General features: G+C 49.0%; 1 protein-coding gene across 6 annotated transcripts in view; it reads right to left on the minus strand.

Annotated features, from left to right (window-relative positions):
• PC (pyruvate carboxylase) overlaps nucleotides 1–23,247 on the minus strand; it is a 328,935-nt gene that overhangs the window by 279,827 nt on the left and 25,861 nt on the right. The window contains exon 1 of one of the 6 annotated variants that reach the window (XM_061606800.1): nucleotides 19,161–19,356. The exons of 2 other annotated variants lie outside the window; for them this stretch is intronic. Coding sequence is in view for 1 of the 4 variants with exons in the window: in XM_061606798.1 (XP_061462782.1) it covers nucleotides 7,784–7,801 (18 nt within the window). In the remaining 3 variants the exon portion in view is untranslated. Of the gene's footprint in view, nucleotides 1–7,783; nucleotides 7,984–8,007; nucleotides 8,593–19,160; nucleotides 19,357–23,247 lie in introns of those variants that run through there. 3 more of the 6 variants (XM_061606802.1, XM_061606806.1, XM_061606798.1) reach the window with 3 other exon arrangements.

Raw genomic sequence — 23,247 nt, forward strand, 5'->3', positions numbered from 1 at the left:
AAGAATTCATTAGCTCCATTTTCTCAGCCTATCTGTGGTATGAGGATAATGATGCCGGTACTAAGAGTTCTTAGAGGTGCGGGCCAGCAAGAAGATCTTTCGCTGCAGAAATCCAAGCAGTGCCGAGAGGGACTCTGGTAATCATCTGCTGCATCCTAAAAGCATCTACCTGTTGTTTCCTTGCCTGTTTGTCAGCCTGCTTGCCAGAAGAATTGTCTCCACCTGCAGCTCTCAGAGGTGTGGCCCAGCAAGATCTTCAGCTGTAGAAGTCCAAGCCTTGGGCGTTGCCTATTCAATGTTAGTAAGGACTTAAGCTTATAAGCAGGATTCTCGGGGTGGCCACTATGAAGCAGGATGGCTGCTGTTGTGCGCTCATGAGAATGCCTGAAAGAACTCCTCCATCACCAGATGGGTGGCTACATCACTAGCTTGCGGGCTTCCCCCAGGCACCTGGTTGGCCACTGTGAGAACAGGATGCTGGACTAGATGGGCCACTGGCCTGATCCAGCAGGCTCTTCTTATGTTCTTATGTTCTTAAGGGTCTTCTCTATAGTGATGCCCCAGTGGTGTAACTTTCTCCTCTTGGAGACTTGGATGGTTTAGAGGTGTGTATGTCTGTGTGTGTCTTGTTTTGAAAGGACTACAAATCCATTAAAGGACTACAAATCCACAAAGGAGAAGAGAGTCTATCAAATGTCACTAGGCACAGAAACTGCATAGAACCTCCATGTACTGAAGCAGCGTACCTCTAGATTTTGCAGACTAGACTTGAGACGTGAGCCTGTTTTGTGATATTTTGTGGTACTATTTCTTGATACTGTTGTAGTTTTTATTATTGTTCTGAATTGTTTTTATTATATTGTTTTGTTCTTGCTATGGAAGCTGCCTTGAGATCACCTGGTGATGAAAAGTGGCATACAAATATACTAAATAAATAATACAGCAGGGCCCCGCTTTTCGGCGTTCCGCTAATACGGCGGTTTTCAATTACAGTAGGGCCCCACTCATACAGCGCTTGTTCTGCTTTTTTGGCGTTTTTCAGGCGTCAGGCACCATTTTATTGTCGGTGTTCCACTTTTTGGCGCTTTTCGCTTTTCGGCGGGAGTCTGCAACCTAACCCGCCATATGAGTGGGGCCCTAATGTAATACTACCTTACAAGGTTGTGGGTCAGGATTACTCAGACACTATGAAGTTCTTTGAACATGCAAAGCACCACATAAATGGCATTATTACAGTCTCATATTTCATGTGGTTTTATTTGCTGCCTGTCCTGTATTGTTTTTCTTTCTATTATTGATTTCAGTAGCGTTTTAAAGGTATTAATTCTTTCCATTTATGTAAGCTTCACTGACCACTCCACATATAAATCCTCATATAAATGAATCATGTTTGGCATAATTGGTTCTGAGATTTTTATATGCTACATTATGTATCATTACATGCATCTTTATTCCACCTTTCCATACATGATGCTCGAGGCAGTTGGGATCATTTATTACTCTGGTCTTCCCCACCAGCCCTAGCCAGCGAGGCACGATGAAAAGCTGTGGAGGAAACTGAAGCCCTTTCCCTGACCACTGGGAAGCTTATTCACCAGCCCGTCTGGCTTCTGCGATTTCAGAAGGCTTGATTACCCAAATACTTTCAAGTGGATCTTCATGCTCATGAGTGTTAGAAACTTCCTTATATTAAAAATATTTAACTAATGAAAGCTGCCGTTCTCAGCATTTCTTTTGTGACCTACACAAGCAACACTTTGAGAAAGGCCATAGCTCAGTGGCAGAACATTTTCCATGCAGAAGGTCCCTGGTTAAATCCCCAGCACCCTGCCAGTCAGGACCAATGGTCTGACTTGGTACAATCATCTTCTTGTGTTCTCATGTTCCTAGCACCAAACGCCACAGCTTCCTGTGATTATTATGATTATGATTACATTTAGACCCCACCTTTCCTCCTAGGAGCTCAAGTTAGTATTCAAACATGGTTCTTCCTCTCCCCATTTTATCCTCACAACAACCCTGTCAGGTAGGTTAGGCTGAGAGATAGCAACTGGCTCCCAAGGTCACCCAGTGAGCTTCATGGCCAAGCAGCAATCTGAGCCCTGGTCTCCCAGGTCCTAGTCCGACACTCTAACCACTATGCCACAATGGCTTTCCAGTGTTTATAAAACCATCCATATGAGAGATCCTGGTTCTCAAACTCTCTCCTCTGCTCCATCTGAGGTAGGAGAGGCTGGCAAAAATGCCAGTTTTCCCAAAACAAGGGAGCAAGAACAGGAGATTAACCCTTCCTCCTCCCCCCAACAGATGAGCAGGGGTCAAGCGGTTTCATTGTGTGTTGAGGAAGGGAAGAGTGATAGTGTGCCTTGCAGATGTTCCCTGGAACGTCAGCATCCACATTTAAACTGCTGCAAATTACCGTCTAGACAGTCCCTGGGATATTCCCTCTTGGCACTGGTGCTTTAATTAGTGCGCCACTTATGATTAGAGGGGAAGAAATTAAACCAGGCTGGGGAGGGCAAGTACTCTTTCCACTCTCCATTCCCTTTGGGGAGATCCAATCAGAGGGATGTCAGCCTTTCCCTCCTGCCTCATTTTGATCATCTAATCGAGGACAGAAGAATCTAGTTCACAGTTATGACTAATTGGGTGGGGCAGCAAAAGGGGAGGGGAAAGAACAGAGCAAAGCAGAATCTCACCAACACCTCAAAACTGCCAGAATTGGGGAATCACGGCACGCACACAACCCTGAACACTATCAGGACCTAAATTAACTGATTTATTATGTATGTGCATATCAAGGACAGGTGATGAGAAAATCACAGGCACCTGAGTGGCATTCCTCTTGGATGTTTGTGTATATATATTTTTTTTGGGGGGGGGGAGATTTAAGACAACATATATGAGGCTGTGTAGAGGTGGGTGGATATGTGCGCGTTGCAGGTTATAATTTAAGACTTGGCATTCTCTGGAGTGAAAGGTGGTATAGAAATAGTTTTATAAATACATACAAAGATACATAAATCAGACTTCATTTTTTTAAAGCTTCTAATAACATCTGTTAGGCAGCAAAATGCCTGTCACTGCATATGGACAGGGTGGGTGCAGAGAGTGGCCCTGCAGGTCACAAGGCTCTGTGGGGGATGCAACCCTCTGCTGAAAGCTCCCTGCGCAGGGGAGGAAGCTCCCTGAGTTAGGAGAGGGGCAGGAGCAGATAGGCACACGGGAGGCTGAAGCTTGTGCCACTGTCATGGGGGAGAGGGGGGCAGAGAGCCCTTGCAAAGAGTTGCCAGCCTCCCCTGGCTCTGCCCTCGATTATCCTTGAACCCTGAGGAATTTCAGGCAGGCACACTCCCCTCACTTTGACCCCACAGCCATTATTTTACTTCTGACGCCCAATGAGAATGAACAGCAGACACCCACCTCTACGATAATGCCAAGGTGAGGGTGGACTCCAAATCTCATCAGCCCCAGCCAGCATAGCTGGTGGTCAGGGATGACAGGCGTTGTAGTCCAGAAGCGTCTGCGGGACCACAAGATACCCACCCCTGAAGTAAAGGGGGGGCACGCTCATTGGCTCTGGAGACGACACCTATCAAGGCACCGGCTAGCTTCACAGCCCTATCCTCTTCCTTGGTCACAGCAGAGTCTGACAGAATGGCAAGAACTTGCCACAGATAAGATTCTAGGTAAGAATCTAGGTAGGATTCTCTGTGTGACAGATTCAAGTCACACAGGAGTCCATCCATCACTGCTCGTTGCAGGTCCTCATCAGTAGCAGTGGAAAAGAAATCAATTTAAAATTAATATACGGGATTTACTCCATACATTCAGCCTGAACTAGCTTTGCCCATATCAGACTGCCTCTAACACGGAGCACCCACTTATGGTCTGAGCCACTCCGGCATTGTCAAGGTTTTTTTTAAAAAAGCACCCAATTATATGCAAAATTATACACACACACACAATATATATATATATTAAGTATGTATAATGAGTATAAAAAAGTCAAGCCCCATGTGGTATTATAGTTCTGCAGCCTTATAAGTAGTAATACATACTTATATGCATTATTTATACATTTATACACACACAGAGTTATATGCGTTGCTGCAGGTATCTGCATATGTGCCCATTACTTTAGGAAACCTGAGGTATATCTGCATATAATGTGCATATAATATTATGCATATAATAATATATGAGAATTGTTTGAATTGTCAGCGGAACCAGCAAAAAAAAAATAATAACTTGCCTCTTCAAGAAGACAGAAATTAGAAAAAAAATCTGTTCCGATAAACTCAACAACGAGATCATCAGAAAATTCCGTTCCTACTCATCATTCCCAGTGACTAATGCTTCAGGGAGTATCTCTCTCTCAGCCCACGAGTTGAGATCTTCTGGGGAGACTGTCCTTAACTTCCCACTGCTGGTACGAGTGGCGGGGCCTTTTCAGTGGTGGCAAACCCACTCTAGAATGCCACTGCCTACTGACATCTACATTGCTGGCATTCAGACCCCAGGAGAAAAACTGGCTGCAGGCCTTTGGGCATTAGCACCACTGCTATCTGGGATTGTTGACATCATTCTATTTTCTCTGAAATGTGTGTTTTCAATTGAGCTTTTGTTATGTGGCCCTCCAGCCTCCCCCCCCCCCCAATTTGGCCCATGAGACTCTCCCCAGGCCAAACCCCGCTCACGGGTGAGTTTCCTTAAACTGTGATAATGCCTCTTGCTTTCCTGGAAGGAGGGTGGAGATGGGGGTGGTGCACACGCACATGGATAGAAGGAACCTCTGACTTCTTCGGGTGCCTGGAACGTAGCCGGCTGCACAAAGCAAATATTCAGCATCCACTGCTCTGCTCTGCCTGCTTTCGTCTGTCTGGTATGCAGCCCGTGGAAAGTTGCCCATGAAGGAAAGTGGCCCTTGGGGTGAAAACGGTTACCTCACCACCACCACAATGCAGGGCACGATACAAGCAACCTAAATAAACATAATTACTTGCTCTCTCCCGCTTGCAGAATCTGTCTCTCGGAATTTGGGTTTCTATTTTCTTCCTTCTGCCCCTGCGCCCCCCCTCCCCCGGCCTCTTCCAAAGGGAGGCCACCGATCCCTTTTCATCTTTTGCCCTCTGATCAAGCAGGCTGCTCCTTTGGCTACCTGTTCTTGGCAAACAAGAGGAGACAGGGGTGGCAAATCTTTGCCAGACAAAGGGCCGCATTTCCTCATGGGCAACCTACCAAGGGCCGCATATCAATGATGGGGGAGTCAGAGGCAAAAGTAGGCGGAGAAACAGATGTGACTCTGACATTTGTACAGGGGGCTGTATTCGAGCCACGCAAAAGTCTCTTACACACCCACCTCCCTCCCTCCCTCCATGCAAGAGGCATTATCACAGTTTGAGGGCACGTTCCAACCAGGCAAATGCACTTCCAGGGGGCTTGACAAGCAACATCTCCACTTTCCCAGGTCAAACCGGCTTCTTTTCAAGGCTCCTTCCTGAATAAATTATGCCACCAAAACACACAGTTCATGTACATCATTCGATGGCACAAATCACAGTGATGGCCACTGGCCACATGATCCTTAAAAGGAGATGGCTCCACTTTATAGAGCAGCACTAGCTTATCAGCCAAAATAAATGGAGCCTCCATGCTGAAAAGCCGTCTAACGCTGGGTGCCAGTCACTGTTGGGGTGGGGGGCAACAGGGGAGGGCTGTTCCCTTCCTGCTCCTCTTGTGAGTTTCCCAGAAGGATGCTGGACTAGATGTCTGCTCCAGAAAGCAACATTAAGATCTGTCTTCCACAAAAAAATTCAACAGCTGTTAGCCTCAATAGGAAAATGGAACCCCCTGCATCTGAGGCAGTATACCCTGGATACCAGTGCCTGAGGTGGGGGGCAAATGAGGTATGGGGAGTAACCTTCTTGCCTGCTTTTGGGCTTTCCAGAAGATGCTCTCAAAAACTGGGTGCTGGGCCAAAGGGCCAGCTTGGTCTTGAGAGAAAAGGGTAATGGGGCAGAGATATGCAGACGCAGTTACGCGTGAGCCAGGTGTCACTTGGAAAGGGTCAGGAATCATAGAGTCCAAAGGGAAGGGATCCCATCTCAACGGCTGAGCAGCTTCCTGGCCTGTAGAAGGTTTCCAGTTCCAGCCTGAAGTCTACAAGATCTCTGGGAGGGACCCCAGAAAGCCACGTCCAATCGGAGGTTAGATGGACCACCGCACCGAGACTCAGCGAAGGCGGCTCAAAGGCTTTATATGGGAAGAAGATGCAGGCACAGTAGGCAGCAAGAGAGAAAGGCAGGGCGGGACAGCGTAGGACTTGCAAAGGCCAGCCTTTCCCAATCGGGTGCCCGCCAGCTGTTTCAGACCACATCATCCCCAGCACAGCCGTTTTGGACTCTGGTTCCCATCAGCCCCGCTGGCATGGTAATGGAGGGCACCAGGTTGGGAAAGGGTGATACAGGCACTGCATTTGGGACGTGGCCCACACCCCAGGGGCAAGGCTGCAGCCCTTTTGTTTTCCTGCTCATCTGGCCTGGCTGCGGAGCTAGCTGGAGGGCGAGGCGGGGGTGGGGAGAGACACCCAGCGCTACACGTCCAAAACGATTAGCAAGGCCAGCTGGCCGTGGGTACCGCTAGTGCTGCCCTGCAGGCCAGCTCCTGTCACTCTGGAGGCCACCCCACCTGTCCGCTATTCGACTCTCCCACCACATTCATTTGTTAAAGCTCCAATGACCAGATGCTCCAATGACCAGTGCAATTTGCAATCCATTCAGAGATGGGTTGTTCTCTCTCTGACCGCTCGCTCCTCTTTTTATGACGCTGACAACGGCAGGGCAGGCAGTAACCAAGGCAATGAAAAGCTTGGCTTTATTTTAATAATTTGCTTGCTCCAAAATGTACGTTAAAATGCATATATAAAGCCATCCTCTTTGGCTCTTTGGGATCTGGAACTGCCCAGCTGTGGAAACGCAAGCCCCACAGAAGACCTGTCCACCCTTGCCAGGACCTCCATAAGCACTTTATCCTGCTGAATTAATACAAAGCAGAGCAAACACAGGTGGGTGAACCTCTGCCCACAATCAAGGAGAAAAACTGGCCCCAAGCACCATCATACCACTTGAAACAGCCATGACTTCCCCCAAAGAATCCTGGGAATTGTAGTTGGTTGGTGATGCTGCATGTTGTTAGGAGACACACACCCCCAGTCCCCTCACAGAGCTACACTTTCCAGAGTTCCATGGGAAGAAGAGCTGACTTTAAAACCACTCTGGCAACTGTAGCTCTGTGAGGGGACTGGGGGGAGTGTCTTCTCCTCACACTCAGCACCACTAACCAACTACAATTCCCAAGATTCTCTGGGGGAAGTTGTGACTGTTTCAAGTGGTATAATACTGCTTGAAATGTATAGCGCAGATGGGGGCCCTGACTGGTAAGGAGGGGATGATCACTGGTTTGCAGCAAAAACAGCAGCAGCGCAATCAAAGTCACTCGTCTCCAACCTGGTGCCCTCCAGATGTTCTGGACTATAACTCCTATCAGCCCCCGCCAGCCCTGCCTGCAACATGCTAGCTGGGGCTGATGGGAGTAATAGTCCAAAACATCGGAAGGACATCAAGTTGGGGAAGGTGGACCTAAACAGAAAGGAGAGAATGAAGCTACAGAGAAGTGCAGAGTTGGAAAATGGGTCCAGACTTCCTACCATTCATGAAGAAGAGGCCTGCCAATAGATCTTTGCCACAACAGGGAAGTGGAGGGATGCGAAGAGGGAGTATACCTTTTGACCACCAGACATTGAGGAACAAACAGGACAGACCTCTTGCCACTGTGCACTCCTTGTAGGGCATCCATAAGGCGAATATGTCGCGATGGCCACAATAGTTTAGAGGTGTGTATGTCTAGTGTGTGTCTTGTTTTGAAAGGACTACAAATCCATTAAAGGAGAAGAAAGTCTATCAAATGTCACCAGGCACAGAAACTGCATGTACTGAAGCAGCATACCTCTGAATCGCAAACTCGAGAGAGCCATCACCTTTGTGCCCTGCTTGTGAGCTTCCTAGAGGCATCTGGCTGGCCATCACTGCACACAGACTATCCAGTTCCACGGACGCTTGAGGCCCACCAAGGGGGACGCAGGTGTGGGGGGGTCCAATCCGACTTAGTCCAAGCAGACAGCAGACAAGTACAGGGCCTTGGACAGCTGCAAGGTGCCCCTGCCAGCTGCTGCAGGAAATGTATTGTCTCTGCAAGGAGCTAGAGCCCACTGAAGCCTTATGCAGGTTGACGAGACCTGGAGAGCCATAGGCTGCACCTGGAGGAACCAACCAGGCGGTTAAAGGGCCCTCGCCTTACTTTGTAGTCTTTGGCTTCAGGGAGGCTGACGGGACAGAGGTACGTCAGAAGATGATGGCCGTGCCGTGTCTTCCAGGCACAAGGCTGAGGAACCTCAAGGGCCAAATGGCCTCAGGACTCTCCGCAGGCTACATTCCCTCCTCAGCCACATCCCCCACAGGCTCTGCTTCACCCTCTAAGTGTATTTGCCTGGCCGGAACGCGCCCTTGAACTCTGATAATGCCTCTTGATTGCCTGGATGGAGAGATGTGTTTACGAGTAGAAACCAGCCTATTATACAAGGATAACATTCACAACGGTTGCTTTGCCCACTTTCTCTCTGGCCCTGCCCATCACTGGCATGAGGCCCTGAAAGGTTGGCCAAAAGAGAATGCGGCTCTCAGGCTGGAAAACGTTCGCCGCCCCTGCCACATAATATATTGACAATCTACCCTCGTCCTCCTCAGATTTCTCCTCTGAAGCCTGCAAGGTCCCCAGGTCATGGGTCGTGTCCCAGCAGCGCAGCCCCTTCTATTCCCAAATAATTAGACACCATAAGATCCTCCATGGCGCAGAGTGGTAAGCGGCGGTAACGCAGCCAGAGCTCTGCTCACGGCCGGAGTTCGATTCCAACGGAAAGAGGAAGTCGAATCTCCGGTAAAAGGGGTCGAGGTCCACTCAGCCTTCCATCCATCCGTGGTCGGTAAAATGAGTACGCAGCATATGCTGGGGGGTAAAGAAAGGCCGGGGACAGAACTGGCAATCCCACCCCATATATACAGCCTGCCTAGTAAACGTCGCAAGACGTCACCCTAAGAGCCAGAAACGACTCGCACTACAAGTGCGGGGACACCTTTACCTTTTATAAACAAGATCTAAAACTCAAGGCCAAGCTCTCAGATAACTAGAATTTCAGTCCTCAAGATCTGCTTCTGAAGCAAGCTTCTAGTCCTTAAGCCTGCAAAGATATGTCTGAAATTATACAGGTTGAACTGCCTGGTCAAAGCAGAAAGCAGCGTCAGGAAGAAAGCAGGATCTAGGCAGGATTTTCATCAGGTCCATCCCATGAGACCTGCCTATTCCAAGAGGGCCAGCTCTGAAGCGCGTGGAGCAGAAAGAGATGAAAATGTAGTGGCGGGTGGTGGCTCCATGTCAGTGGGGCAGTGGAATCCACTCCAGGTTTTAGGCAGACCTTTCAAGGAGCTGAAACACTGGATAGCTCCTTAAAAGTTTGGTCTAAAACCTGGAGCAGATTCCACTGCCCCACTGGCATGGAGCCAGAAGAGACCGCCGTAGCTTAACAAAGAGTCCCTCCTCTCCTGTTCAGTACACGCACTCCCAGCCAACTCCCTGCTTGACCTTCTGCCTCTTCATTAGCTGCCCAATTGCTGGCCCTCAGGGCAGGAAAGAGCCAACGTTTTCTCTGTATTACTGTTGCTAAAGGAATCTAATTAAAACACGAAAATTCAAGAACTGCTCCTCTGGGTTATAGCTGCTCACGACAGGACCAGAAATCAAGGAGAGAACGCACAGCATAGCTGGCCAGCCTCACCTCTCGGCCGGTGTATTCTGTGGGGACAAGAGGGGGGGCGGTGAATCCGCACTCCTCAGCCAAGCTACTGAGGGGCCAGGAACAAAGCTGACCCACTCCGATGCAGCCAGGCTTTGTAACAGAGTTGGCAACAATTGGCAGCCACGGAGAATAAGTCACTCGAGCAATGCCTGTGTTAAAGCTCCGTCCTGCTCTGCCTCTCCATGCTGCTGGTTTGCAGCCTCCCTCGGTATGGTGCCCCCCGCCCCACCCAGATGTCGTGTGACTCCAGCATGCTGGCTGGGCTGATGGGGTCCCACAACATGGGGCGAGGGCCCTGTGTTGAGAAGGCTGCTGTTCACACACACACCCTCTCAGCCTTCATGCTGGGCCTTCACACCCGCCTCTTCCTCTCTCACCCAGCTGCCTTCCTTCTCTTCATCTTGTCCCAAGGAAGAATTGCTGCATCTCCCTCTCCATGCCAGAGCCTCACCATCTCATCTCCTTCAGCCTGGCTCACTCTCCCCCCTTCCCACATTTGGCCTCCTCTCCCTTCCAAGACCTCCAGCCCATCAATCACGGGCTTTCTCCAAAGCATTGTCCTCTCCTCTCTCTGCTCTGGCTTCAACCTCCTCATTAGACCCTACAGGGCAGCCTTCGCCAACCGGGTGCCCTCCACAAGTTTTGGACTACAACCCCCATCAGCCCCAGCCAAAACAGGCCATTCTAGGGGAGAGGAGGGGCTGAGCTGCTGCATTGCCATCACTTGACTGATTTGCCTGCCGCCCACCCACCCCAGCAGCCCCTTCCCGCAGTGTGAGCACCAGGACTGCAGATGTGGCGGGTGCCTCACCACTGCCTGGCCGGGGTTTGGATTGCAGCATGAAATCCTTTGGACTGACTAACAAGGCAGCCCCTAATGAATGGGGCAGAGCAATTTTGGATGCTGCTTGTTTTTAATGCATGTGCTTCTGAAAACTGCAGATGGCAGTTGTCGTCTGAAAAGAGGCATTCCCTCCTCCTCTCTGCACCTTCACAGAAAGAGGGAATGCGTCTAAGGCAATGTCTGATGCGTCACACTCAGGCTCCATGTAAAACTAAAGAAAGCACCCCTTTTTCTTTAAAAAAATCTTGTCTTATTCATAGGCAAGTATTTGCAGATCTTGTCAATTAACCAGTACAATCAATCCACTAAGATTTCTTTAGGTTGTTGATAGAAGGAACTTGGTTATTAAAATGAATGGTTTTACTTTCTCCCTAGCAAAACTAAGCTAGAGAGGAACTGGGCCTTGGCACTGCCAGCTGAACATCCCAGTTTAAAATACGCCAGCCCCACAAGCCACACCCCATCCTGGGCTGCTGAAGTTCCAGAGAAGGCTGCTTATGCATGGCGCAACAATTTCATAAAGAGAACACCACAATCCAATGCTATTTGCAGAAGCCCTCAATGCCCAAGTGCCGCAGCAGACGCAGATACATCATCGCTCACTCCTGGGCCACAGACATGCTTTATTATAAGCAATTGCTGCTGCCTTGCCACTATGGCGGGAATTGATGGAGAATGGAACATGCAATGAGCTCATCAGAAACTCTCTAGGGACAGAAGAGGAGAAAGAAGAGGCAGACAAATCCCTGGAACCAGCTGACACAAACAGTTCTCACAGGCCAATGCAGAAATCCAACGCTCCCCTCTGCTGTGAAGGTCGGTGTGTAAGAAGCACTGATTAAGCAGGAAGGCAACGATTGCTAGTCCCCGATTAAGATGTCTCCAAGGCACTCGCGTCTGCTCATCTAGAGGGGAAGACAGGATTTCTCCACTGTGGCACATGTGGAAGAAAAATGGGAGGAGGGGAATGACGCAAAGACATTATAGTTGTGTGTGTGTTGTGGCAGGGGGCATATTAGAGCTGCCTTGCTAGACTCTCGCCTCTATTCCAACCAGTGCAGTGCAGAGGTTAGAGTGCTGGACTGTAACCTGCGAGACCAAGGTTCAAATCTCCACTCAGCCATGACGCCCACTGGATGACCTCGGGCCAGTCACTGACTCTCAGCCTAACCTACCTCACAGGACTGTTATGACAATATTATCAGGAGGACCCACGTTTGGACATCACCTTGAGCTCCTTGGAGGAAAGGTGGGGTATAAATGGAATAATTAAAAAAAAAATGTTCTGATGCCTCAAATCTGCTTCTACCATGTCTCTGTCTTAGGACCCCCCACCCTGGAATTTACCCCTGGCTCTAGTCTGTAAGGCCGGCATGAAGAACCTGCGGCCCTCCAGAAGTTACTGGACTCCACCTCCCAGCAGCCCCAGCAGCCCCAGCAGCCCGGGCTGGCCAATGGTCAGAGATCATGTGAGGTGTTGTCCAGCAGCCTCTGGCTTCAGGTTTCCAACCCCTCACATACAGGCACAAAACTCAACATAGACTTATGGGATCAGCACTAAGCCAGGTGGGAACCTGTGGCCCTCCAGATGTCGCTGAACGACAATTCCCCTCGTCCCTGGCAACTGGCCAGGTTGGCTGGGGCTCATAGGAGTTGGAATCCATCCCTGCTGTAAGGAAATGAGTCCGTTAGAGTCAACCGTCCCCAGACTGGTACCCTCCAAATATTTCGGACTGCAGCTCCCATCAGTCCCAGCCATTCAGCTGGGGCTGAATGGAGTTGTAGTCCCAAACATCTGGAGGGCACCAGGGTGGGCACAGCTTTGGATTGCCCACCTAGGAACTGCCTAGCTAGCTGCACAATAAGGCAAGGCTCAGGGGTAGATTTGAGGTGTCACTGAAGGCAGCACGGTTGAGCGGGCAAGGGAGAAACAGAGGTTTTAAGGCAAAAGCCCCATTGCAATGAAGAGCAGCTGGCATGAAGGTGGCACCATTCCCTTGCCACTCCTGTTCATTTCTAGGAGGCCCGCTGAAGAGAACATTTCAGCCAATTCTGCTGGATGGCAAACCGTCTTTTACTTGGGTGCACCATTTTACCGGAGGACCTTGGACAGGTTTTGTTTCCTGAAGCCATTCTGACCCGAACCAGTGTCCTTCGTCTTAGGAAATATTCCACAGGCTCAAAATAACCAAAGGAAGAGAAAAATAACAGGGACGGTCAATGAAATGCTGTTAATGGGACCAGTGGGGGCTGGTGCCCGTTGGGACTGGCAGGACAGAAGGCAGGGAGGCCAGCAGCAGCGAGAGCCAACGGCCAGCAGAGCCAACACAGGCCAGTTTGGTCCCCAGCCTCCTCCTCCTCCCAGCTGAGTTCCACAAGGGGCAATACTGAGACTACAGAGAAGGACGGCGCTGACAGGCAGAGCGTCCCACCCCGTAGGCTGGTTGTAAGTGGGAAGGCAGGGCAGACGGGTGGCTAGCTGAGGGGAGACTGGGGCTCGTGGGGCAGGGCCCCACTTGCCCTAATGTGTCAGCCTCCACTGATTAGGACAAAGCCACGTTCACAATGCAAAGCAGGACCTTTTGAGTTACTTCAGATGCAAGACTGAGCTCAGTGACACTTCTTCCCAGGTAAGTGCACCTAGGAGTACAGCCACAGAGAGTTTCCGAAGGCTGGATGCAACAGGGCAGAAACTGTGTTTCTAAGGAGAGGGGTATGATGTCGTACTTCCTCTATGGTTTCTTTCAGTCTTCAGGTCTGCCTTCCCCAACCTCCCTTCTCCAGATGTTTTGGACTACCTTTCCCATCGGCCCCACTCAACACAACTGTGCTCCCATCAACCCAAGCATCATACAATCATGCTGGCTGGGGCTGATGGGAATTGTAGTCCCAAACATCTGGAGAACACCAGATTGGCAAAGGCTGAAATGAGCAACATCAGCTGTGCCCCCCCCTTTTGTGACAATCCCACCTCATTCTGTATGGAGGGTTGCCCGTGACAAAACGTGGCCCTTGAGCTAAAAAGTCCTTCTCCAACACACACTGTGCTTAAGAGGAAACATCCCAGTTCCTTCATTCCCCTTATAGGCACCTTTATTTTATGGAAGTTTCACAAGCCAGAAACTTATTTAAATCTTAATTTGATTTAGTCAAAGGCAGACAGAGAAAGGGTTAAATCAATTACAAATAATCAATCTGCTGGCAGCTTTAATCTTCACATCTTGGCATTAGAGCCCAAACAGTTTAGGGCCCCATGGATCCTCCCATGTCAAGAAAGCCTCAAGCTGTGCTGAATACTCAGCCTAAGGAGCTAGGCTGGAGAATAGATTCTTGAAAGGCTGGATTGCCTTTCACTTTGGAAAGGATTCAAGTTGCCCACTCCTTCCTGGCCTGTGTGGACATCTCAGTTCTGCAAGAGCTGGAGAAAAGCCCTGGAAGTGGTCACAGGTGCTAGAAAGTAGCTTCCTACACACCACAAATTTTAAAAAGGAGCTCAAGTTTCTAGCCCTTATGGCCACAAAGTAAAGCCTGGGGAAATGTAGGCGGTCAACGCCTACTGAGATATCCGAAGCCAGACTGGGGATGGGGGGCACAAATAAGATTTACACTAGCTGGAGGTAGGGCTGAGGTGCTCTTTCCCCTCTTATGATCAGCAAAACTTGAATAAATTACATAAAAGGGAATACATGCAAATTAGCACTATCTGGATCATTTATTCCAATAGCAGAATCATGCTTTTCTCAGCACAAACTCTGGATTAAAATCCTGAGTGAAAGATGTAAAATGGCTTTAAACACAAAGCAGGCACAGGTCAGCTTACATAGGAACAGCTGAAGTGCTGGACTGGTGCTAGGAGGCGGTGATGGGCTGCATGTTGGCCAACAAACTGAGGCTGAGTTCTGAAAAGGCAGAGGTGTGATGTGTCCAAAGCTCTCGCGTCTGGGAAGTGGGGAGACTCCCTGTTCTGAATGGGATTGCTCTCCCCTGGAAGGAGCAGCTCCACACCTTATATTGGAGGTGCTCCTGGATCCAACATTGTCACTGGAGGCTCAGGTGGCCTCAGTGGCTAGGAGTGCCTTTTTCCAGCTCTGGCTGTTTTGCCAGCTTCAGCCGTTTTTTGACAGAGATGACTTGGCCACAGGACTCCATGCTCTGGTGACTACCAGATCTGATTATTGCAATCTGCTCTAGGTGGGGCTGCCCTTGAAAATGACTCAGAAACTTCAACTGGCCCAAAATGCAGCAGCCAGATTACTGGCTGAGGTTCCCTTTAGATCTCATCTAACCCCTGTTTTAAAACAGCTGCATTGGTTGCCAGCTTGTTTCCGCTCACGCTAGTGTTGAAACCCCTAAACAACGTAGGTCCCAAATATCTGAAAGTGCCTCCTTTCCTACAGACCCTCTTGAGAACTGAAATCAGCAGAGGGGGCCCTTTGGGTAGTTCTGCCACCCTCAGAAGCTCCGAGGGGAGTGGCCTGGGAAAGGACATTCTCTGGGGTGGCCCCTAAGTTGCAGAACTCCCTCCCCACCAAGGTGGGTCTGGCAACCTCACTGTACAGTTGTAGGCGAATGCTGAAGACATACCTTTTTGCCCTGGCCTTTGACGCCTAAGAAATGTATTTTTAGGACCCACCCTATTTTATGATTTTAGGTTGTTTTTAATGCTATATTTTAAAATTGTTGTAACCCATCCTGGGAAGGGCAGGTAATAAATGTTAATAACAACAACAACAACATAAGAAGCTGCTGTCTTCACTGCAGCAGCTCTCCAGGATTTCAGTCAGGGAATAGTTCTGGTCCTACCTTGTCTATTCTATTGCAAACCGCTTTGAGATCTTTTAGATAAAAGCGGTCTATAAATGGAAATAATAATAATACCGGGATTAAACCTGGGACCTTCTGCACGCAGAGTTGATGCTCTGCCACTCAGCTATGGCCCGCCTTTGGAAGACCACGGAAAACTGTGCATCCCGGACCAAAAATGCAAGCGAAGAAACTCAGTGCTCGTCTATTTGAATTCACTTGAGTACATTTCTACCCCAGCTTGATGTCTGTCATGAAGGTTCCCAGGCAACCTCCTACCCAGGCATCAACCAGGCCAAACCCTGCACAGCTTCAGTCAGGAGTAGCTGCATCAGGTGTCCTGAGACCACATCCTGGGTCGGCTGGGCTGGCGCCAATGGGAGTAGCATCAGAAAGTGTCATGAACAGAGTCAGACCCTTGGTTCATCTGGCTGCTCAGTACTGTCTACACTGACCGGCAGTGGCTCTCCAGAGTTTCAGGAGGGAGTCTTTCCCAACCCTACTTGGAGGTGCCAGGGATTGAACCGGGGACCTTCTGCATGCAAAACAGGGGCTCTACTATGGTCCTTCCCCAAAATGAGGATTTAAGTCTCTCGGTCTCTTCTGGACCCAGCGCGACATGCTGCTCATGGTCACGGCCCTGCCACCGAGCTACAGGCTCTCCCAAACAACTGCCTTATATGGCGGCAGACCACTGGTCCGCTTAGCCTAGCGCCATCTTCCTCTGACTGGCAACAAGGCCTCACACAGCAAGTCCCTTTCCCAGCCCTGACACTCAAGATCTGTCTAGCTGGAGATGCCAGGAACTGAACCTAGGAAGGATGCACAGCCGCCTTTTGCAACCTGCACTGCTCCCTACCGCCACTAAGACAGGAACTTCAGTTGCAAAAGATGAGGGATTCTTTAAAAATACAATAACTGGGCTTTTTATATCTACCCCTGGAGCTTCCCTTCTGATGAATCTCCAGTTAATTATCCACTGAGCAGTTTGCACAGTGGGGGCCCAGTTATAAATTAAGCAGAGAGTCTCGCACCACTGAGAGAGGTCAAGGCTGGCTACAGCGGCACTTTGGGAACCAAATATTTACAAGCCAAATCTGTGCCCCTGAAATACAGCCGCGCTGACCCAGCGCCCCGAGTCCACTTCCCGCATAATGTACACATAATCTTTATGAATAATAGAGGCCAGTAGGCAAGTGGATCAGAGAAGTAAGGCCGGTTTCGATGCAGGGAGCAAGGCTTACTCTCCAAGGAAAAGAGGCCTGACCACAATTGTAAGAATTGCCTTGCTGCATCAGATGAAAAACCTACAAGTCCATCATCTTGTTGCTAACAGCAGCCAACCAGATCCCTCCAGGAAGCACAAGCAAGGCCGGAAAGCCAACAGCCTTCCACTGTTGTTTGCCCCTAGCATCTAGTACTCAGAGGTATACTACCTCTGTACACGGAAGTTCTATTTATTTCTAACAGCTGGTAGCCAGTGGTAGGTTATTATAGAAGACAGATCTTAGATATTTCCTTGTTGCATCATACCAAGGTGGGTCCGCCTAGTGCAGCCTTCGTCAACCTGGTGCCCTCCAGATGTTTTGAACTACAACTCCCATCAGCCACAGCTACCATGGCCAATGGGCAGGTGTGATGGGAGCTGGAGTCCCACAACATCTGATGCACACCATATTGGCTACCCGATTCACAGGAATGAAGGATGTTGCCTTACACTGAGTCAGACGACTGGTCCATTTAGCTCAGTACTGTCTGCACTGGCTGGCAGCAGCTCTCCAGGGCTTCAGGCAGGGAGCCTTTCCCAGTCCAAACTGGAGATGCCAAGGATTGAACCAGGGACTTTCTGCATGCAAAGCAAATGCTCTGCCGCTGAGCCATGGCTTTCCCCAATTTAAAAAGGAATTGGGAAACTACAATTTTAAGTTTTGAGAAATTACATTATTCCAGAAAATGTAACTTATGCTTAGGTTGCCTCGTTTGCTTTTTTAAGTTATTGTAATGGCCCCTGGCGACAACAAATAAAAAAAACCTGACTTGCTAGAGTTATCTTCAGGTTTCAGCCCCTTTCCCTGGGTCTCTAGTGGGTGCATCCAGTCTCTAGCAAACTGCATGTGCGTGGACACTAAGCCCCGCCCCCTCACAAGTTCATTTTAATCGGGTTGATATTGTACTGTCCCTTGAATAGTTCTAGTAGGTGCCCCCGAATGGGTACCAGCCAGAACATGCTGGCCGAGGCCGCTGCGAGTTGTAATCCAAAACATCTGTAGGGCACCAGGTTGGCAAAGGCTGGTCTACCTAGCATGTTTTTCCAACTTCAGCCAGCCAGATGTCTCCAGAAAGACATCTGATGCAGATAACCACCCACTTTCTGGTTGTTCACTAGCAGAGGTACACTGCTCCTGAATACGGAGGTACTTTGCACTTACTTAGATGCATTTTCACTTTGTACTGTGCCGCACATCCCATGGATTAAAGTCAGTGTGTACATGATACCCTCAACTGCAAACAGTAATTGCATGGTTTTCTCTGCAAGGAACACGGACATAGAGACCCAGTCCTTTCATGACTGCTGCTTTCATGCTTACTGCGGGGAAAACCCAGACATTTGCAGGACATGTGTGCATTTCACTTGTCACTAAAAGTGCCACTATAGTGGTCAGAGTGTTGGACTGGGAGACCAAGATACAAATCCCCATGCAGCTATGAAGCTCACTGGATGACCCTGGGCCAGGCACCAACTGTCAGACTAACATGCCTCACAAGGCTTTTGATAAAGATAAAATGGCAGAGAGAGGACCATGTACACTTCCTTGAGCTCAGCGGAGGAAAGATGGGATTCAAATGAAATGAAAGAATAGATGAAAGCATAGAAGCAGGGTTCTGCCAAATCAGACCAAAGGTCTGCCCAGTCCAGTTTCCAACTTTCCACAATGGCCAGCCACATACCTTCAGGAAGCTCGCAAGTAAAACATGAAGGCAAAAGCCCTTCCTTGTTGCTTGTTCACAACAGCTGGCATTCAGAGGTAGAGTGCATGTGGACATGGAGTCTCTACTTAGCCATCAATACTAAAAACAGCCACTGATCAATCTCTTACTGCTGCTGCTCCCCTTGGAGAGCCATGCAAGCCAGCGGCCAGCGGCACTGTTTGTGGCAAGGGTTTCTCAACTCAATCGCGCTTTGTGGAAAACCATTCCTTTTGTTAGTCCTGAGCCTATTGTGAACAATTAGCACTCTAGCATTTATGGGATGCAGGGGAAGAGGGAAAAAAATTCTTTCCACTTCCTCCACAGAAGAACACCCACACAGGTATTTTGCGGGCTGGCTCAATCTGCAAGGAGATTGCAGCCCTCCCACGCCCAGCGCTCTCTCGCTCTCGCCGTCGGCCCTCACCGCCTGCAGCTCCTGGCTTTCATGAGGCTTCTGTGGCTTCCCGTTCCAAACAGTGGCTCTCCTGTGTACTGGCGTATTAAGCTTGTGCTATTAAAAAACCAGAGAGTGGCACAAGAAGCCAAGCGCTCCGCTCCAGCCAAAGACTTTTCTAAACATGCTTCAGCCTCCATATTTGTGCTGCGGCAAAATACTTTGGGGGCACACCTTACCTCAGATGAATTTTTTTACAGGCCAGGAGCTCTGCAAAGTGACCCAGTCCAGCTAGCAGGCACCTCAGGATATGAATCCCAGGACCCGCTCTAAACTCTGAACCACCACCGCCACACGGCAATAATCCCTCACAAGGGAGCTGGAGGAGTGTAACTGGTTCGCTCGCATTTCCAAGGCACATTCCATTTGGGAAACACTCCAGCAAGATTAACCGGCCGGCCGGCCAGAATCAGCCCAGCAGGAGGAGCCCGGGGTGGGGGGTGGGGGAGAGAGAGAGGCATGATCAAATCTCTCTGTGGTGGAACTGGACTAGTGTTGCTTCAGGGCCCTGGACTTGCTTTGAGCTCTCTGGGTCAAACGGTGAAACGGAAACAAGCCGTTGCACAACAGTCTCATGCTGTCCCTAGCCTCTGCCCTGTCCAGACAGGGATTTGGGCACAGAATGGGTAGTTATGTCTCCAGGAAGACCCAGACCATCCAGAATCCACAGCTTGCTCTGCCCCAACCCGGTGCCCCTCCACATGTCGCTGCCCTACAACTCCCATCAGCCCCAGCCGTCACAGCCGTGCTGTAAGTGGAGCCTTTGGGCTAAAGGGGGCTGTATCATTTCTCACAAAACCATTGAGCAGTTTCATGTTTACCACCTTCCTGTTTTCCTTTGAATCCCTGCCTCTGCAATGGTGGCACACAAGCACTCCTGTGGAAAGGGTGACTTCTATGCAAAAATCCTAATAAAAACTGAACAGGAAAGACTGCTGTCTAAGAGAAACTCAAAAAAATATCCACAACCAAGAGCCTTGTGGCACCTTAACAACCAAGAAATTTATTAAGGCAGAAGCTTTTGTGGACCACAGCTCACTTCATCAGTTGCATTAAGTGTTGTCCCACGTTGCAGAGAAACCGTATACATAGTTTGGGGAGAGGAAGTTTTAAAAAGTGACGGCAGAGGGAGATGGAATGCAGAAAAACACAGATATAGCCAAACTAGTTGTAGCCTTAAAAGGAAAAAAACATACAAAAGGGCAGTGAGGACTTGCAGGAGGGAGAGACTTCCCTGCCTTCCCCTTGAGAAATGAAAATATTCAGTAAAGATATACCTATTGGGGCTTTCTAACATCTCGAGCTCCTCTGACATTTCAAGGCTCCTCATTTGTGACCTGCCGCTCAGCTCCACTAGACCTTTCTCCCTCTAGCCATCTTGCCCCTGCAGAAGTGAGGAACACGAGACAACATTCGTATCTTGATATGTTTAACATATCATGCTGGATTTCAGCTGAGCCACCTGTTTTGTGACACTTTTTCTGAAAAAGAGAGTTGAGCGTGGCTCTCTGCTGCCCTCTGGAGACCTGGATGTTTTCTGTTGCTTCAGAGCTAAATTCAAGATATTTTTTTCCTGTTGCTTTCTATACTAATTATAGTTATGGTTTCCCAAACACCCCTCCCACCGCAATAATAATAATAATAATAATAAAATTGTCCCCAAAGAAGTTTGCTTTCAGAGTGTGTAACAGTAAGAGCCACACACTCTCAGTGGAGCCCCATGATTTTGTTTCTGGGACAATGGGTGATCTGGACCCGTCTCCTCACTGGAAGGGATCCAAGCCTAAAGCTGGAGGGGGGCAGATTTGGCTCTATTCATATTTTAATATAAGCCTGCCTAATTTGTACTTCCTGAATCAATACATCAATTGGAAATGCAGCTATGCAAAAACTGCAGTTCTCCAACAAAAGAAGTCTGCAAAAATGTAAAACAGAAAGTATGTATAAAACAGCATATATTTGTGAAAATATGAAAAATGGATATTAGGCAAAAACTGCTTACAAGAACACGTATATTAGGAGATGCGTGTACTGAAACGCCGGTGGGTTTTCACGTTTCTGATGCAGAACCAACTTCAGACTGGCAAAATGAGAAACTGACAGAATTGTCCACCCCTACCTAGAGCAGGTATACATACAGAGAGACAACAGGCAGGTAATCACTCCCAATGCAGATAGGCCAACTGGGGAGGAGATCATTTAACTTCTCCCATCTTCCCCACCCCCGCCTACCCGCACCACAAATGTATTTCAACATTAGACTTGGGAAAATGCCTCCTTGTGGCAACTCAAAAAATGGCAATGGAGTGTTCAAAGTATTCCACAAACGTAATCTCAGCCATTCTTACAACACTGCTGTCAGGTAGGGCACTTTTATTGGTTTTCTCTTACTGCAGGTGGCTGAGAGGAGAGGGGCTCCTTGCTTAAAATGCACAAAGAGCTCATGGTAGAAAGTTGGGGATGAACAACGATAACAATATTGGCCAACCCTACAATGGGCTTTAAGGGTGACACCACCTCTCACCCCTTTGGTTCTGCATCTTATGTGGCAACACACCTCCAAGAAACTGAGAAAAGCCTGCTGGCCAGAGCATCAAACCTGCAGGGTGGTCCAGAGAGCTGTGCCGTTTGTGTAACATTTGTGCTAATCCCAAAAGTTGGTATCAAAAGCCCTGTTCGCCAGTTGTCGATTGGGGTAGAAATGAAATCCTGAGCTTCCACACACTGAAGCATCTCACATGTATGGAGCCGTGCCGGATCATGAGTCTACAGGATATGCACGCTTGCGCATCCAAATGCTACACTTTGATTGCATGGAGTTTGGGGGTACACAAACAAGCACAACCCCATCTCTCTCTCTCTCTCTCTCTCTCACTCACACACTCACACACTCTCACACACAAACACTCTCTCTCTCTCTCTCACACACACACACACACACACACACACAGCTTCAAATGTTTATTTCTTCCCACTGAGCACCCAGACTCAAAAATAAATTGTTTTTATGCAAATTTATCTAAGAAAAAAATTAATAAAAAGGGAGAAGTGGGGAAGCACCTAGACAAAAATCAGCTCTTCGGTAGTGTTTTAAGAATGTGATTTTATTACTATTTTTTGAAGAGCAGAACAGAAGTGTGGGTTCATTCATTCATTCATTCATCCTGTTGCTTGCCGGCCCTTCAAACCTCTCTCTGGTCCCCGTGACAGGGGTGAACATTTGACCTTTTTGCTATTCAGTTTAAAAACGCCAACAGTACAAAACCTGATCAGAGAAGGGCTGGCTGCCAAGATTCCTGGACTGTTAAAAGGCATCTAAGGCAGGATTGCCCCAGGGGAGTCCGAAATAAGATATGCCACCTTGGTTGGCCACATCTGGGGCCCAACTTTTCATCCAATTAAAGCAGCCTTCCCCAACCTGGGGCCCTCCAGCTGTTTTGGGCTGTAAACCCCATCAGCAGCTCCCAGCCAGCAGAACCAAGCGGTGGAAGGACACAGACCAGGGGTCAACTGGCAGAAGGTGGTCCCTTCACTGGCAATAGTGGCCAACCTTACAGAGTAGTTAAAAGGATTACTGGGATAATGTGAAGCGTTTTCAACATTCAAAAGTGCCATGTAACTCGGGGTAGGGAACCTTTTTCATCCCAAGGATCGCATTCACCTTGTGGGCATTCTCCTGGGGGGCTGCATGCCACTATTGGGCATAGGCCGGGTGCAAAAGGGAGTGGGGCTAAAGGGGAAAATGGCAGAAGGGGGGAACGTGAGGTGACTTTTCCCTTTGTACTGTAGGCTACATTCCAACCACACGAGAGGTTTCCACACATAGGTGCACACCTACCTCTACCCCCATACCGGCACGCAACAGGCATGATCACAGGCCACATTGTACACAGGTAAACAAACTTGAAGAGAGTACAAAGGAGGGCTGCCAACGGCTGTGGCCCAGGAAGAGTCCTGGGAGCCAGAAAGAAAGGGCCTGGCAGCCACACTGAGCCCCAGGGCCTGAGGTTCACCCAGCCAGCCCCCTAGCATCACTGCTAGCAGCGGCCAGGCACCAGAAACTCTTAAAGGGTTACATATTCGACTGATGCTGCCACTTTATTTTTAGGAATTGTATTGCTTACGCTGACTCACTGATTTGCTACTTTAAGCGTTGCTATCAATCGACTGCTTGTTAGCTATCTTGAAAGACTTTACGTTGAAAAGGCAGGATACAATAATTTCAAATCAATTATTAGAGTGGCCACAGGTTCACTTTTATTCTTC

This window comes from Rhineura floridana, chromosome 22, assembly GCF_030035675.1.
Source record: "Rhineura floridana isolate rRhiFlo1 chromosome 22, rRhiFlo1.hap2, whole genome shotgun sequence".
NCBI lineage: Eukaryota > Metazoa > Chordata > Lepidosauria > Squamata > Rhineuridae > Rhineura > Rhineura floridana.